This window comes from Nannospalax galili, unplaced genomic scaffold (assembly GCF_000622305.1).
Source record: "Nannospalax galili isolate Female #2095 unplaced genomic scaffold, S.galili_v1.0 scaffold2259, whole genome shotgun sequence".
Classification (NCBI taxonomy): domain Eukaryota; kingdom Metazoa; phylum Chordata; class Mammalia; order Rodentia; family Spalacidae; genus Nannospalax; species Nannospalax galili.
In genome coordinates, this window is record NW_008343076.1 from 111,457 (window position 1) to 129,365 (window position 17,909).

Below are 17,909 nucleotides of genomic sequence, written 5' to 3' on the forward strand. Positions count from 1 at the left end.
GCCTTCAAGTTTAGGTCTGCTTCTTTTTGTGAACTTTATGTGTCTTTGTGGTTTGCTTTTTGGGCATGAAAAGCTGGTTGGTCTAAGCTTCAGGTTCTCTCTTTTGATTTTATATTGGAGTGGCCAGATTGCTTTTGTCTTCAGGAGTTCCCACAGAGGCCCAATTCTGGTGAGTGTCAGATGTTTTCAGGCTTTCTCCTAAGGTCTGGATCCCTCCAGGAACAATTTTGGCCTCAGGAATTTGGGGGTTAACTGGCCTGGGACCCTGGCCCAGGAAAGACGCTGGTCTAGGGCAGCTGGTGGCCATGCCACGTAAAGATGCAAAGGCAGATGGGGCAGTAAGAGGCCCCAACGCCTCCTGGGGACTGCACTGAGGAGCTGGGTTGGTCTGGATGCAAAGGATCAGGAAGAGGAAAGGTCAGCCCCAGCGCCCCAGAAAGAGACAGGCTGGTGGTGCAGGCCCAGGGAAGCAGAGGGAGTTGAGGTTGGGGCCAGGCCCAGAAGCAGTGCTCCTGGGGCCCAGAGAAGGCACTACCTTGGTCAGGATGGATAGGATCAGGGAGCAGTATTGGTTCCCCAGGTGTCTGGGGCCCCAAGACAAGGAATGGGGCAGGGCGCAAACTCGGAGAGAATGGTGGTGGAGATGGGAGGGTTAACGAGGCTGGGGGTGTCACGGCACTGAGGGCGCAATGGACTTACCCCTGAAAGAGGCCTGTGGGTAGGAGAGAGGCCTGCTGCTGTTCCTGCAGGCCCAGGGAAGCAGAGCAATTACAGGATATTTTGAGAGATGCTCATAATCCCCTGGAACTAGTCAACCTAGGAGGGCAAGGAGCAAAAACTGTCCTTTATGTCCCTCTGACCAAATTATTATAGGCTTCAAAGTATGTCGGTTAAACATCCAAGAAGGTTAGTTCCACCAGTCTGGTACCTGGGAGACAGGCCTGTGGGTCGTGCAGGCCCAAGGAAGCAGAGGGAGGTGAGCTAAATATCATTTTTTTAATGTGTGTGTGTGTGTGTGTATATGTACACATGAGTTCAGGTGCCCATAGAGGCCAAAGACATCAAATCCCCCTGGAGCTGGAGGTACAGGTGGGTTAAGTTGTCTAATATGAGTGCTGGAAACTGAACTCAATTCTTCTATAAGAGCAGCAAAGTGCTCTTAATTACTGAATCCTCTCTCCAGCCCCTCATATATTGACTGATCTTACATCTCTTTCAACTTTGCCAAACTCATTATTTCAATAGTGTTGTTTTTTTTTTTTTAAGGATTCCTTAGGGGAGGGGCTGGAGAGATGCCTCAGTGGTTACTGGCTGTTATTGGGGAATACTGAAGATTCTGCAGAGTCCAAAGATTCCCATCCACCCTTCCATCACACAGTGCTAAGCCAAGCCATAGAGAGATCCAGGGAGAGAACTGAGAATCACAGTATTGCACCCAGGAAAGTTGTGCCAGAAACTCACAGTAAAAAGTGACTGATTTAAACTTTACTTGAGCAATATATAGGCTAAATATGGTTGTACAGGTATGTAAAATTACTTAATGTACATTTTTCACCTATGCAGTTTATAACATGAAACATCATAGGGGAAAAAGTATTGAACCATGGTTCCATCCAACCATAGAAGAAATGCAAATGAATTTGATTATTTATTATTATTATTATTATTATTTTGGTCCTTTTGAGACAGGTCCTCCAGTAGCCCCAGCTGGCTTGGAGCTCACTATGCAGACCAGGCTGGCCTTGAACTTACAGAGAATCTGCCTGCCTCTACCTTCCGAGTGCTGGGGTTAAAGGCGTGTACTGCAACAGTGTTAAGATGCAGAAGAACATTTAAAAGTAAATAAGTTACACAAATACATTGTAATCACATAAGCAAGATTTTCTTTATTAATTTTCTCTAAAAAGCACACAAAAAAATAAAATCTTCAGTCTGGTCTATTACAACTGTACAACAAAGGAGGTAATGTTTGTATATATGTACACTACTTTAGTATGTGACAGTCTTTTTTTATGTGTATGAGTGTACTACCTGCATGTATGTGAGTGCACCCACGTCGTGCAATGCCACGGAGGTCAGAAGAGGGCTTCGGATTTTCCTGGAACTGGAGTTAAGGACGGTTCGTAGCCGCCGTGTGGGTGCTGGGAATTGAACCTGGGTCCTCTTCAAGAGCAGTCAGTGCTCTTAACTGCTGAGCCATCTCTCCAGGCCCACAAGAATCTTTTTTAAAAAGGGTGCCACAGGCAGCAAAAATGTGAAAGGCAGTATGTGATCATTTTTGTTTCAAAATACAAAGAATGTACTTATTTTATATGCCATTAAAATATTTATACAATAATTACACACAATCAAGTCTGTGCTCTGACCATCCAACATGGTCCTCAACTTAGAGATGAATTAGGAAAAGGCAAACCAGCTGCAATTTTTGGAAACAACTATTAACACAACCAAATGTGGGTTGAACTCAATTGTTTTACGAAAATATGTATACTTCCTGTAAACCAGGCTTGCCAGTGTGGTAATAAATAACAAATCAGAAAAGTGAGTCCCAATAAAAACATTTAGACAGCTTAAAAAAAAGTGCAGGCTGGTTTTGCAGAGGACCTGGGTTCGATTCCCAGAACCCACAAGGTGGCAACAACCATCTGTAACTCCAGTTCCTGGGGTATCCAACACCCTCATCTGACCTCTGTGGGCATTGCACAGACATGGGCACACTTATATACATGCACTCATACACATTAAAAAAAATTTTGTTTTTTAAATATTCCTTATGGGAGCTGGAGATACAGCTTAGTCAGTAGAGTGCATAAAGCCCTGCGTTTGATTCTCAGCACCAGATAAACTGAGCATGGTAGTGGAACATCTCTAATCCTAGCAAGAGGATCAGAAGTTCAAAGTCACTCAAAAACAATTCCTTAGGACTTCTTCACATAAATATGACACCTTCAAGCGAAGATAGCTTTACTTCTTTTCCGTTGTTTTTTTTTTAAACATTGATTTTTCTTTAGATAGAGAAACTGCAATAATTAAGAGAACTTACAGAAGTCACATGGGATCATAAGGGAGCAGAACATGGCCCACAATCTCTCACCCGATTTCCTTGCTCTTACGGATGACTAGAATCACTTGAACTGGAAAGAGCTATGTTAACTAAACTATTAAAAGGAGCTTTTTCTGAGGATGTTTATGAAGACAGTTGGCCTTGTTCTTTGGTGTTTTAAATGAATGTTAAGTTCAGTGGGGTTTTTTTTGTTTTGTTTTTTTGAGACAGAGTATCATGTAGCCTAGGCTGGCCTTGAACTCTCTATATCTCTGATGCTGACCATGAACTCCTGATCCTCCTGCTTCTACCTTTCAAGTACTGAGCTTACAAGCCTATGCCAAGATTCAGTGGTTTTAATCAATAGTTGTGTTTTACTAAATGAGTGGGAAATGTGTAATTGAGGCAGTACGGTTTCTGACGTTTTGAAGGTACATACATCCTTTGTTTGTTAAGTCATATATTTTTAAATTTATAAAATGATTTTATTTACTATTTTGACTAAGCAAATGTATTCAAGTAGTTCAAAATTCTAAAGGTGCAAAAGAAGCTGGGTGCATAGCTCAGTGGTAGAGCATATGCCTAGTATGAGGTCTTTATTGTGTCCCTAGCACCATGGAGTAGGGGTAGGGGGAACAACAGAGAAAAACCAAAAAACTAAATGTACAGTAGAGCATACAATGAAAAGTTCCCCCTGGGACTGGAGGTTAAGAACACTGGCTGCTCTTGCAGAGGACCTGGTTCAATTCCCAGCACTCATGTGACAGTGAACAATTGTCTGTAACTCTAGTACTCTAGTTCCTCTGATGCCCTTCTGGCCTCTGAGGGCATTGCACAACAGGCAGGCATAACACTCATACACATTAAATAAAAATAAATAAGTTAGGGGACTGGACAGATAGCCCAGTGGTTAACAGCACTGACTGCTTTTGCAGAGGACCCAGGTTCCATTCCCAGCATCCACATTGTGGCTAACAAGCATCTGTAACCCCAGTTCCAGGGGACTCTGACACCCTCTTCTGACCTCCTCAGGCATTGCATGACATAGGTGCACTTACATACATGCAGGCAATACATTCATACACATAAAATAATAAAATAAATAAAATAAAAATTTAGGGGCTGGAGAGATGGCTCAGTGGTTAAGAACACTGGTTGTTCTTGCAGAACACCAGGGTTCGAATCCCAGCACCCACATGGCAGCTAACAACTATCCATAACTCCAGTCCCAGGGGATCCAACAGCCTCTTCTGACCTCTGCAGGCATTGCACGACATGGGTGCACTTACCTACATGCAGGCAATAAATGCACACATGTAAAATGAAAAAATAAATAAATAAAATTTTTTAAAAAGTTAAAATAAAATAAAAGTTTAGAATATAAATAAGTTAATTTTAAAAAAGAAAAGTTTCCCTTAGTCTCCTTTGTACCTCAGTTTGGTCTCCCAGGAGCAACTAGTAAAAACAATGTATTAAGTATCTTTTTTAGACAATGTACACATATGCAAACAAATATGTATATGACTGTGTAGTCAGAATAATAGCTTCCCAAGATGCTTGTGGCATATTGCCTAACCTGTGAACATGTTACTTTACATGGAAAGGGGGATGTATATAGATAACTGGTGGACCTAAGGTGGCCAGATTAGCTTGATTGTCCAGGTAGGTGGACCAAGTCTAATCACAAATTCTTTAAAGCAGAGACACCTTGCTAGCTGTAGTTAGAGAGAGAGAGAGAGCTTTGATGAAGGCAGGAAAATCGGGAGATGCAGTATGATGTTTGCTGACCTTGAAAATGGAGGGGTCCCAAGTCCAGGAAACTGGGTGACCTAGGGAAGGAAGCTGACTCTTCCTCAGAGCCTCAGGAAGGAAGGGAACTCACATCTCAGTTTTAACCTAGTAAGAGTAGGATCTGACTCTGGTTTATACATCCGCAGAATAATAAATCTGTGCAGTTTAGGCTTGCAATTTATTACAGCAGCAATAGAAATCCAATACAATAAACTTTCCCCTGTTGATACACAAAAGGTAGCATAAGATATACACCATTTCAAACCTGGCTCTTAGCTCTTTATCCTTTAGATATATCTTAGAGACAATTGTGTATCACTCTCTTAAAGATGATGCATAAAATTCCATTGGATGATGCTCCATCACTTATTTCCCCAGCCCCTGCTAATGCTCACTAGACTGTTTATTGTTAAAAATAACTTTATATGCACACATGCATCATTTTTATAGCAGGAGATGCATTCCTAGAAGTGAACTTACTGGGCTAAAGACAAATGTACTTTTTAGTTTTGTTCAGCATTACCAAACTGGCCTCCTCAGAGCTTGTGAATTGGTACAATCTCTGCATGTGGCTATAGCAACATGAGACTGCTCTGAGAAAGAGTGTACTTTCCTTTGTGTACCATGGCCCTTCCTTAAAGTTGACATGAAACACCCAAAGTTACAAACTAAGCAAGCGCGTAGCAGAAGGGTGACACAGATCTTCTAAGTCCTTTATGACCAACTTTCTGTGCAGGGTCACACAAGGACACTAAATCAACTCTGAGCCCTAGCACTCCACTGCCAACATGTCTGAGTTACACAAAATTGAAAGATGCTTTGTAGAATCATCAAATGCTGGAAGTGAAAGGTACTTTCCATTATCTAGACAATCCCTTCCTTTCACAGAGGTTAGAATTTCACACCGGTTTGGCTGAAGAGGCTACTGAGAACATGTCTAAATAAGAAGCCCTTTAGGAATAGAATGTAGCCTTCAACCAGTGCCACACATCTGATTCACTTACTCTCTTGTGAATCAGTCACTTGCTCAGTTGGCCATGGACAATGCAGCTCATTTTGCCTGGTTTCCCCCAGGAAAGGGCTCTTTGCTGAAAGACAACAATGAGAAAGCGTCCTCGGTCCCCCGAGAGTCCCTGGGTTTTGCTCTGCTTGTTATCTTTGCAGTATCTTGGAAGATGGTATGAAATTGAGAAGAGCCCAGTGAGTTTTGAGAAAGGAGTCTGCAATCAAGCCAACTACTCACTGATGGAAAACGGAAACATCAAAGTACTAAATCAGGAGATGAGGTGAGTGACTGCACAGGCCTGCCTGTGTGACCATGCTTGGTGTTCATATAGGCTGGGGCTGTGAAGAGGTGCAGATTGCTCAGGCCAGGCAGGAGGATCAGAACTGGAGGGCATTCGTTCCCTTAATCATTGCCAGGCACCTACTGAATGCTAGATACTGAGAGAGACACTGGGGAATCAACAGTGGCCCAAAGTGTCAGTACCCCTGCTTGCATTGCAAAACAGACTCTGGTATCAAAGAACATCAGGTCACCTTGCCTGACCTCCAAACCAAGAAAGAAGCCCTTTCTGTCCGTAAACTTGCAGAGGCCATCCAGTTTGCCTGAATATTTTCACACACTGGGATCTCATCCACCCCCTTCCCCCCAACCCCCCACAATTCATCCCACCTTCAGTCAGATTTCCTGGGCAGGAACTTACTTTTCTTTCTTTCGAATTTGTTTTAGATGTTTTTGTTGTTGTTTATTTATTTATTTATTTATTTATTTATTTATTTATTTATTTATTTATTTTTGAGTCATATCTTTTTGTAGTCCTGGCTGGCCTGGAACTCACTATGCAGACCAGGTTGGCCTTGATTTCACAGAGACCCACCTGCATCTGCCTCTTGCGTGCTGAGATTAAAGGCCACCATGCCTGACAGAGATTTTTTTAATGTGTCTATGCTGGCAAGGGGAGGTAGTACGAGTGAGTGCAGATGCTTATGGAGTCTGGAGGAGGGCAAGAGATCCTCTGATGCTGGAGTCAGGCAGTTGTGAGCCACCTGATGTGGGTGCTAGGAACCCAGCTCCAGCTCTCTGGAACAGCAAGTGCTCTTAACCATTAAGCCATCTCTCCAGCCCTTCCTTTTCCTTCTCTTCTTGTTTCTTTTCTCTCCTCTTCTCTTTTGATATAGGGTCTTATGTAACTCAGGCTGGCCTTTAAATACTGTGTAGTCAAGGATACCCTTAAATTTCTGATCCTCCTGCCTCTACCTCCTGAGTTCTAGGATTACAAGGGTGGACTACCAAGCCTCCTTTATGCAATATTAATGACTGAACTCAGAGCTTTCTGCATGCAAAGCAAGCACTCTACCAACTAAGGTATATCTCCAGCCTCAGAAACCTCTTTTTCTTATTAAGCAAGCATCAGATACTATACCTATATATGTACTCTCTAGCTTATGTTAACAGGGTATCTTTTAGAAGTATACACTTCTGTCATTGAGGGTATTGAACATTGAATTCCAAAAATTTACACTTTGGAAAATAAACATGAAGAGACCCAGGATGAGGTCCTTCCTGCTTACCTTCCCTTACCAAAGATCACAGCACCAGCAAACATATTTAACACACATTTAGGTGTTTACTATATTCAAGACTCTCTCTCTCTTTTTCTCTCTCTCCCTCTCTGCGTATATATATATATATATTATATATATATATAATATAACATATATATAATATATATATAAATCTCCACAACATAGCTGAAGTTAATACTACCATAGATTCATTTGTGGGTGAGAAATTATTATATTATTGACCTCATTTTCATGGGTGAGAAAACTTAGGTACAGAGAGATAAAGTAACTTGCCATAGGATCGCACCAATGATAGGTGATCAAGCCTTGAACTCAGGAGAAGTGGAAGGAGGAAGAGAGCAGAAACAGGTAAAAACAAGGCTGGAAGGAAGGGCTGCTCTTCCTGTTCTCTACAGGACCTGAGAACTGTGTTCAACTCCAAGAAAACATCTATACCAGCCCAGAAGTTGCTAGGCTCACAGAGGTTCTCTGTGGCCATGACATCATCCACTAACCCCATATGAGCCAGAGTGCAGCCAGCTGACTCCTGCCCTGAACAAGTCAGAGAAGCAAAGAAGGGAGCTTGAGGGCCTCTGAGAAAACTCCGGCTTCTTTCAGAGTCCCAGGAGAAGGCTGCAGGAAAGGCTGCAGCCATTGAGATGTCCTTGCCAGGGATCTCCCAGGAATTATACAGGCCCTGCATTAGTCACCTGTCCCTCGTCATAGTGAAATTCCTGAGGCCCTTAGGATAAAGAGAAAAGGTTGATTTGAGCTCACGGTTCTGGAGGTTTCTTGCTGGAATCAAGTGACCCCATTCTTTGAGGCTCTGGTGAGGTGGTGCATCATGGTGGAGCATGGGGTAGAAAAAAACAATTAACCTCAGGAGGCAGGAAAAAGAAACAGGAAGAGACTAGTCTCTTTGAAGGCACAACCCCATTGACCTTCTCTCAGCGTCATCTCCCAGTTCTTCCACCTCCTAAGCACCACCCTGGAGACCAAGCCTTTAACGTGTCCTTTGGGGGACATTTAGCCAAACCATAGCAGGCAACAGAGTTGGAATGACCTCATTTCAGTGAAATATTTTGTCTCATTTTAAGACTAAGAGTCTATGACACAGATCTCAAACCCATGTAATCCCTTAAATGGAGGGAGTTGGGATAAAGGAATTCTCAGCCAGTGTTTGAGAATTTGAGGGCCCAAAATAGTTGACTCGGAAGATCAAAGGGCTCAGGCTTTGGCGTTTGGCTGTCTGGTCTTAAATCAGGAGTCTGCCTCTTAGTATACAATCTTATATTAGCAAGGATCATTATGTAGACCATAATAATAGAAGCAACCTCCCTGAGACTGTTTAAGCATTAAACAAGGTAAGACTCAGAAGGCTCTTAGAACAGAGTTTGGCATGTAGTAATCATTTAATAAACATGACAACATGACCTTTTTTTTTTTTTTTTTTTTTTTGGTGAAAAGGGTCTCCCTATGGCCCCAGCTGTCCTGGAACTCACTATGTAGACCAGGCTGGCCTTGAACTCACAGAGATCCGCCTGCCTCTGCCTCCCAAGCGCTGGGACTACAATGACCTTTTTATAGTTAAGCTGTTGCTACCCTTGAAACCACAAATGTGAGCCTGGAAGATGACTTAGCAAATAAAGGCACCTGCTACCAAGCAGATTCACATGGTGGAACCAACTCCCACAAGTTGTCTTCTGTCCTCCACACACATGTCATGGAACACGCACACACACACACAATCAGTCAATCAATCAGTCAATCAATCAATGTAATAAAAAAACTTAAAAAGAAAATACAAATGCATTTTCCCAGGAACAAATTGTGGATTTATGATGAGACTAATGTTTTAAAAATTATTCTGGAGTTAAACTGGAGAGACGGCTCAGCAGTTAAGAGTGCTGGCTGCTCTTGCAGAGGACTCAAGTTCAGTTCCCAGCACCCACATGGTGGCTAACAACCATCTGTAACTCTACTTCCAGGGGAATCTGACACTCTCTTGTGATCTCCAAAGGCATTGCCCAATATGGGCGCACTTACTTGCATGCAAGCAATACACTCATAGACATAAAATAAAAATAATAAATAAAAAAAATTTAAAACTATTCTGGAGCAAAACACAAGTGATAGTGAATAGAAGAGCCTGGTTTGTTGCTAACCTACCATTTGCAGAAGGGAACAGATCATTTTCCACAGCTGTCTGTGTTCTAGGTGAGCTAACAGAGCATGGTCTCCAGCCCTACATGGAACAGACAACACAACCCAGCTTCCCTTAGCTTGCTTGGGGTCTGGTTTTTAGAGCATTCTCTCAGCTATAACCTACTGTGTGTAATCACACACATGATTGCTCTCCTTTCAGTCTGTTTGCCCTGCTTGAGGATTGATGGACAGGCTACCTCCCCAGAAATACTCTGATGCCTAGACACGTCCCTTCCCTGTCCCCTTTCTCCAAGGCTTTCTCCCCTCCTCTGGGTTCATAGGGTCAATGGGAGTTAGTCTTTTCAGAAGGGTCTGAGTACCTCCTTTGTGGCAATATCATCACACTTAAGTTCTGATACCATTTTATATACCATTAGGAAGGACTGGCTTTGCCAATGATAAATGTCAGATATATCAATTATAAGATGTATGTTTCTTCACAATTACATCTGTGAGATCTGGGCTCATCTCAGGCACACAGGTGAGGTCACTGTGTCCTCATTAACTCTTTGCCAACCTTTCCTACTTCAAAATCTCCCATACTCACTTGGATGCTAGCTGAGCTAGAGGGGGTTCAGAGCTCTGATAGACATCACTGAGACACATGCAGGAGTGGGGGCTGTGGGGTGTGGGTGCTGCTTTATGTTACTCAGTGATCAAGTTTCTCCTCATTTCTTTGTTCCTCTCTAAAGAAATGGCTCTTCTTTGTTTGAGGGTTGTTTGGTTTATTTTCCCCTTCTCTTTCATTCCCTCTCTCTGGAGCCTAGGAGCAGGAAGTGCCTGAAAGGCAAATGGTAGATAATCAGGAACACAGTGTTGTAGTGCAAAGGCCTAACATATAATCCAGTCCTGGAGCATTTCCATAGTAGTGACTTTTCGGAGGGGGGCTGTCTTCCTCACTGAGTCTCAAACAGTCACAGGAAATGTCAGGGACTGGAACCAGGTCTGGCCAGAGATCACCACACCACACTGGCCACCATGGTCCTTAGGGCACAAATCTTGCCTTTCATTGATTTTCAGTCTCCAATTAGCCGTCTTTTTCCCCCTTTCCTTCTCCCTCCTCCCACCCTTCTCACTGCAGACCTGATGGAACTGTGAATCAAATTGAAGTTGAAGCCATGCAAAGCAACGTCTCTGAGCCCGCCAAGCTAGGAGTAAAGTTTTTTCAGTGTAAGTACCACTGCTCTCAGGAAGCTTCAGGGAGAGGAGATATGCAAATGGGAGGCTAGAGCCGGGTGCTTGAGTGTTTCTATCATGTCTGAGTGCCATCATTGGGGTTCGAATCAATACATGATCACTTTTTGAGTACCTACTGTGCACCATGCCCTAGGCTAGGCACTGGAATGCATGTGGGATGCAGTGACAGGTAACACTGAGCTGGTCAGACATCCCATGTAGATACTGATGAGGAGCCAGGAGACTCTGCAGTGTTTCTGCAGGTGACGCTCACAGAGAAGCATCTAATGGCATGAACAGGAGACCTAATACAATCTGATTTCTCAGGGAAATGGAGGCCCCTAGATTAGTTGATGTTAGCAGAACAATTGGCATGTGCAAAAGCTGAGGCAAAAGATGATGAGAAAGGGGTTGGAGAGATGGTTCAGTGGTTAAGAGCAGTGGCTGCTCTTCCAGAGGACATAGGTTTGGTTCTCAGCACCCACATGGTGACTGACAGCCATCTGTAACTCCAGTTCCAGGGGATCTGACACCATCTTCTGGCCTTCACAGGCATTGTACAACACAAGTGCACTTACATACGTGCAGGCAGAACACTCATACGCATAATAAAAATAAATAATTGACAACAGTAAAGGAGAGCGTGAGGCCTGGTTTGCCACCTCCAGTCACCTTGCTGGGACTCTGAGGGTTATGAATCCCAGCATCTCCCCTCTCAGTGCCGAGCTAACCAGGGAATGGACACAGGTAGCTTAGAAAGTAGCCGATGTGTCGGGTATGGTGACCTGCAGAGGCAGGTAGATTTCTGTGAGTCCAAGGCCAGCCTGGTCTACATAGTGAGTTCCAGGACAGCTGGGGCTACAGGGAGACCCTGTCTCAAAAAGTCCAAAAAGACAAAAAGAAAAGAAAAAAAAAAAACCAAAAGAAAGTAGCAGATGTTAGTTTTTCTGCTACTGTATGTAGATACACTAGTGAATTCAGCTCAGCTCAAACCTGTGAGGTTTCCTCATGCTCAAAGTGCTTGGAAATCCCTCTTCCTTCCCACAGGGCATACACTGACACCAGCTGCAAGAGTCAGCACCACCCAAACCCCACACTGCCACCCTCCTCTCACATACACACCAGTCAAGTCTTTAGAGTAAGGCAGAGAGGTAGTTTTTATTTACAAACCAAGAAAGGAATGCTGGGAGCTAAAACAGCTCTTCCCACACAAATGACCCACACAAATGACCCACACGAACTAGGGGCAGCTATCCAGCACTGTGAAGATAAACTAGACGTGCTCTGTCAGGGGCTTTGCGCATGCATGTTTGTTTCTCTGGTCATTTTTGCAAACAAGGAAGTTGAATTGCAGGACAATGTGGGTAAGCACTGAGCTAATTAGAGGTAAAGCTAGACGTGACCCTGAGTCTACAAACCCTCATGTGAAAGTTTTTCTCATAACATGGATGGGAAAGAGATGAGGATGGGCATAAAGGTTAAATATCATATACGCAGGCCACATAAGGAACTCTGGGACGAGAGCTAAAAGAGAGGCAGGAGCTGTTTGCTGCAGAAGATGAAGAGAAAGAGATTTATTTGGAATGGGGGGCTTCAGTGGTTGTGTTTGGCACTCTAGGGTATATGGGAGCTTATGGGAAAGGATGGATGTTCCAAGTAGAGAGAATAGCATAGGAGATGCCTAGATAAATAAGCCTAGAGCTGGGGAGGGTACAGGATTAAGCACCCCCCCCCCAATGTTAGCAAGTTTGCACTGAGGTGTCCATAAGCAATAGGAGACCAGCATCATTTTCTAATAAAGAAAGATGTGGATGTTTTCTGCATTAAGAGGAACTGCTGAGTAAATTTATTCTTGAAAACTAGACCCCATGACGGGGGGCAGACAGTATGCCTGGGGTGTGTTTGAGACACACTTCTGCTGCTGCAAGAGGTGGAGGTGTGTTTTTCTGAAACTCAAGCCATGATGAAGCATTCTCAGTCCAGATGGAATACTCAGAGAAGCTGAGCGTCACAGACAGTGGATTGATGATAGTCACCCCACCACTGTGTGTGTGTGTGTGTGTGTGTGTGTGTGTGTGTGTAAGAGAGTGAGGCAGAGAGACAGAGAAACAGAGACAGAGACACAGAGAGATAGAGACAGAGAAAGAGAGACAGAGAGAGAAACAGTGTTAAAAGGTAAGTTACAGACAATAGTCTGCCAGGTCTCACTGTCCAGCTTCTTCTAAGCATCTTCTCTTGCCACATTTGTAAACAGAAACACTAAGGTAGGAAAAATGTCAATGGCTGGGCCTCTGGGCCTGTGTTTTCATGGTAACTGGCTGGACATTTGAAACCTAGGAGCCTAGTGTGGAGGTCAAGTTCACAGAGGAAGTTTCTATATCGAGCCAAAGAGGATGAATACTCCATCTTTCCTTTTAAGAACCTCTTTAAACTTGGGCTTCTTACACTTTACATGTGTCAATCAAAAAACCTTTATGAGCGCTTTGGTAGGAAAATGGTTATAACCTGTGACCAACCACCTCACTGCATTCTTAAGAGTAGAAGGATTTGCCAAAATCGCACAGGAAGGAAAAACAACTTTCATCAGTCTCTGCTTCTTCACTCAAGCAGATTTTCCAGGAAGCGGAGTGGTTCACACTCATGCACTCTTGTTCCTTAGCTAAATGTTTCCTCCATACACATTGGTGTTAGTGCAGCTCAAGGAGCCCACCTGAACCCCTAATCATCCCAGATGACTTCACACTACTATCAGGGAGGAAGGCACAATAAGGTTCACGACACACACTAGAATCACTGGGAAGTTTCTTATTTTTTTTTTAAATAACACCCATCACCAGGCATAGTGGTGCATAGCTATAATCCCAAAGCTAACGAGCCTGAGGGAGGAGGATCATGAGTTATAGGTCAACCTCAATTATAAAGCAAGACTGTCTCTAGAATAAAAATGGGTCAGTGAGATTGCTCAATGGATAAGGTGCTTGCCACACAAGCCTGAGGACTTGAGTTTGACCCCCCAGAACTCATGCAAACCTTGGAAGAGGGAACCAACTCCACAAAAGTTGTCTTCTGCCCTCTATGGGTACTGTGTGCCCCACTCTCACACACACACTCACACACAGAACTGAAGCTGGAGAAGGGCGATGGAAGGTGGACCTAGTAGCTTTCACACCTCCCGTGGGATTCCCGCCTGAAGCTAGTTAAGAATCACCAACTTGGAGATTTGGTCCCTAGAGTCCTAGAGATGTAGCTTCCCTTGTCCCAGTCCTTCTTCATGTTGCTGTCTCTGTTTCTTAGTGATGCCACCCACACCATACTGGATCCTGGCCACTGACTATGAGAATTACGCCCTGGTATATTCCTGTACCACCATCATCTGGCTCTTTCATGTGGATCATGTTTGGATACTGGGAAGAAACCCTTATCTCCCTCCAGAAACAGTGACCTACCTGAAAGATATCCTGACTTCTAATGACATCAGCATTGAGAAAATGACAACCTCAGATCAAGTGAATTGCCCAGACTTCTTGTAAGGAAACTCTAGAGAGAGCTGCACCCTCTCCAGGCTGCTTCTTTTGCTTTGCATTCCCTGGTTCTGTCCTTCATAAAGACAAACCAAGCCACTGTGGCCACCACTGCATGCACCAGAGGGGAGTTTGGCTGCAGAAGCCAATAGAAGGAACTCACAGACAGCTGGCCCAAACCCAGCCAGACCCCACGCTATTACCCTCCTAGCCCAATAATAAATGTGTTGCTGATCAGTTGTGCTCACAGTGGATTCTGGAGTTGGGCTTATTGTGGGAGTTTCATTATGAGCAGATGGTCGGAAACCCTTCAGCAGCTATATTGAGAAAAACAGCTTTGAACGGTTTAAAGTGAGGAGAAAGCTGGTGACAAAGTCGGATTCTGGTCACTTGGCTCCAGTGTCTCGTTCTATAACAGGGGTAATATTTTGGGGGCTTTTGGTTTCTGTCTAGAAGTTTCCTTGAAGCTTTGGCTTTCTCATGGGAAGTCTTAGAATAGTGCTGAAGAAAGACCATCCTAGGAGGGTCTGTGCAAAGAAGAGAATTTGAGGAAGAAGATAAGGGGATTTATTTTGAGACAGGGTTTCCCCGTAGCCCCAGCTGGCCTGGAATTCACTATGTAGATCAGGCTGGCCTCAATCTCAAAGAGATCTCCTTGCCTCTGCCTCTTAAGTACTGGGATTAAAGAAGTATGCCTACATGCCCAGCAGATGAGGGGATTTTTAAAAATGACTGAAAAGTTTGTTTTTTCATTCAGTTGTGTTTACTGAGGTCCAACTGCATTCTAGTCATTGAAAATTCCAGAATCCCTGAGCCCTATAGAAGCTAAAGTCCAGGGAGGGAGACAAGGTAGAGTAATGCAAGGACTCCATGGGAAATCTGAGAACTTCCCACTCCCTGCAACTCAGGGAGGTCAGACAGTCTATAATCCTGTGCGGCCTCCCCACACCCCTGCTCTGCTAGGGAGGCAGGAATCACCTTGTGTTTGTTTTCTGGCCTTGTGACTTTTAAAACCAAATGACCTCAGAATCATTACCAGCAAGTTCACTTAGTTCACAGAAATTTCATGGTCTACTAATGTTTTGGGAAATGAGGAGAAAAATAAAACATTTGACTATAATTTTACTTTTTTAAAAACATGAATATAAAATGTTGATTTCCTCCAGTATTTAAGCATCCCCCCCCCTTTTGTTTTGAGACAAGATCTCTCTATGTAGCCCAGGCTGCCCTTGATATCCTCCACCTCAGCTTCTGAGGGCTGAGATTGCAGGTGTGTACCATCACACCTGGCTACATTTGAGACTCTTTAGTGCTTTATATGAAAGACCACAAAAATGCTGAGGATCTTAATTTATACAATTTTTTGTAATTAAAGTAAAATAAACTCAAAATGTGAATTCCAATTAACAGTTCAAAAAGGCTAAAAGCTACAGGGCAGAAAGATAGGGAGGATGTAGGTGGTTAAGCATCTTCCCCAGCTCTGCCTGCTGTTCCCTGTGTGTTCCCACACTGTCCACCCTACCAGAGGGCTCTTGGCTGCTCTTCTACAATATGATGATTCCTCGGAATGCTAAGCTTCCAACTGTTATCTCGTCTCTCTCTCTCTCTCTCTCTCTCTCTCTCTCTCTCTCTCTCACACACACACACACACACACACACACACACACACTAAATTTAAAAGGTTAAAAACAAACATTTAAAAATAAGTTGTGATTTCTTCCTCTTAACAGTTCTCTAGTAACATCTAAAACAAAGTGACCTTTTTTGTGTCTTGCCCAACACAGAGGCTCAATTATTTTACGTACATGAATTACTGAATGGGTGGCTAGATGGATGAACTTGAGTTTTTCAGAGAAGCAAAAGGAAACTTTGCTACAGGCAACCAAAGTAAACTGAATCTGGGACTCCCCAAGGCAGCACAAGGGTACTAAGTACGTAGGAAACACAAAAAGCTAGAACAGAGAAAAGGAGACTGGGAGATAAACAGCAAAACGAAAACAATATTACGTAACAGATCCTGCACACATCACCAGTCTCACACCAGCTTTCATCACCACACACCAGTGTTTTTTCCTGGAGTATTTTTTTTTAACTTAAAAAATATTATTTATTATTTTTATTTTATGTGTATGGGTATATTGCCTGCATGTAGGTAAGTGTACCCGTGTCATGCGGTGACGCGGCGGTCAGAAGAGGCTGTCGGACTGGAGTTACAGACAGTTGTTAGCTGCCGTGTGGGTGCTGGGGTCTTTTGTAAGAACAACCAGTGTTCTTAACCGCTGAGCCATCTCTCCAGCGCCCTCCTGGAGTGTTTTTAAAACAAATCTCTGATATCATATCCCATCACTTTGCCCAGAGCTACCTAAGTATGTATCTCTGGCAAATATAGGCACTTTTAAAACAAAAGTACTGCAAGTTGTGTCCTGTAGGTGTTCAGAGAATGTGATCTCTATGTAATTGTAAAGATGTTTCACATAATCTAGGTGAAAAGGGTGATGTATGTGCAGAGACGGTCATCATAGTTTTACTTGTAGCAGCCTACGAATGGAAAAAAGTGAAACCAAGACAGCTGGGAAACAGCAAAGACAACCACTTGGTATCATGTTGTGTATTCATGAAAATATGAGGACTATGAAGTCACAAGGGCAGAGGTGCCTGTCTGCCCACACTCTATGTGTATGTACACTGCTATGCTAAGAAAGAGCATGTGGTGACTCTCCTCCACAGCCACACCCATCTGAACCAGGGAGTGTGTACCTGGGCTAGTGACCACCAGTCGGCAGGCTGAACAATAAAATAGCCTTTGACTTTTGTGGCCTAACTGAGTGGAAAAGGTAATAGGGATTTGGCATTAAGAGATCTGGAAAGGGCTAGCAATGTAGCTCAGTGGTAGAGTGTTTGTCCCACATGCAGAAGGCCCTGATTTCAATCCCCAGCACTTTTTAAAAAATGTCTAAGAGATCTGGAGAAATGAACATTAATGTTCCAGGTCTAGAAGGTGTCATAGTTGGCAGGGAGAAGGTAGGAAAGTACAGAGGACAAGTGTAGATATCAGCAGAGACAGTGCCCACTCACCTGAGGCTACTAATCAACAGCTTCGGTTGCTGATGTCTTTCCATGTCCCAGCTCAATTCCTGTGAAGCTTAGCCGCCTTAGGCTCCTCCCCTTGGATTTCTGCAAGATTTTAGACACAGATACAGACAGACAGACAGACAGACAGACACAGACACACACACACACACACACCTTCTTATAAAAGACTTGCCTCTAAAGCAACCACCTTACCTTGATAATTATGAGTAACTGAAGATTTTTAACATTTGTTAAATATGGCCAATTTTTATGCTAAAACCAGTCTTCTGCTTTTTTTATAATATTGAAATAGACTCAAAAGTTATATGTTTTCCAGAAGAAGAGATGATCTCAGCTAATTAGAAATACCAAGTACCAGTATGGTGAGGAGCCAGGGGGTAACATTCAGCACCAGTGTGGTGGGGGTCAGGGGTTAGCATTCAGTTACAGTGTGGTGGGGGTCAGGGGTTAGCATTCAGTACCAGTGTGGTGGGGGTCAGGGGTTAGCATTGAGTTACAGTGTGGTGGGGGTC

General features: G+C 43.6%; 1 protein-coding gene across 1 annotated transcript in view; it reads left to right on the forward strand.

Annotated features, from left to right (window-relative positions):
• Apod (apolipoprotein D) overlaps positions 1-14,556 on the forward strand; it is a 27,768-nt gene extending 13,212 nt beyond the window's left edge. Inside the window, exons 3-5 of the mRNA XM_008839016.2 lie at positions 5,999-6,120; positions 10,689-10,777; positions 14,078-14,556. Coding sequence (XP_008837238.1) covers positions 5,999-6,120; positions 10,689-10,777; positions 14,078-14,313 — 447 coding nt within the window. The 3' untranslated portion in view covers positions 14,314-14,556. The remainder of the gene's footprint in view (positions 1-5,998; positions 6,121-10,688; positions 10,778-14,077) is intronic.
• The last annotated feature ends 3,353 nt before the right edge of the window (positions 14,557-17,909 follow it).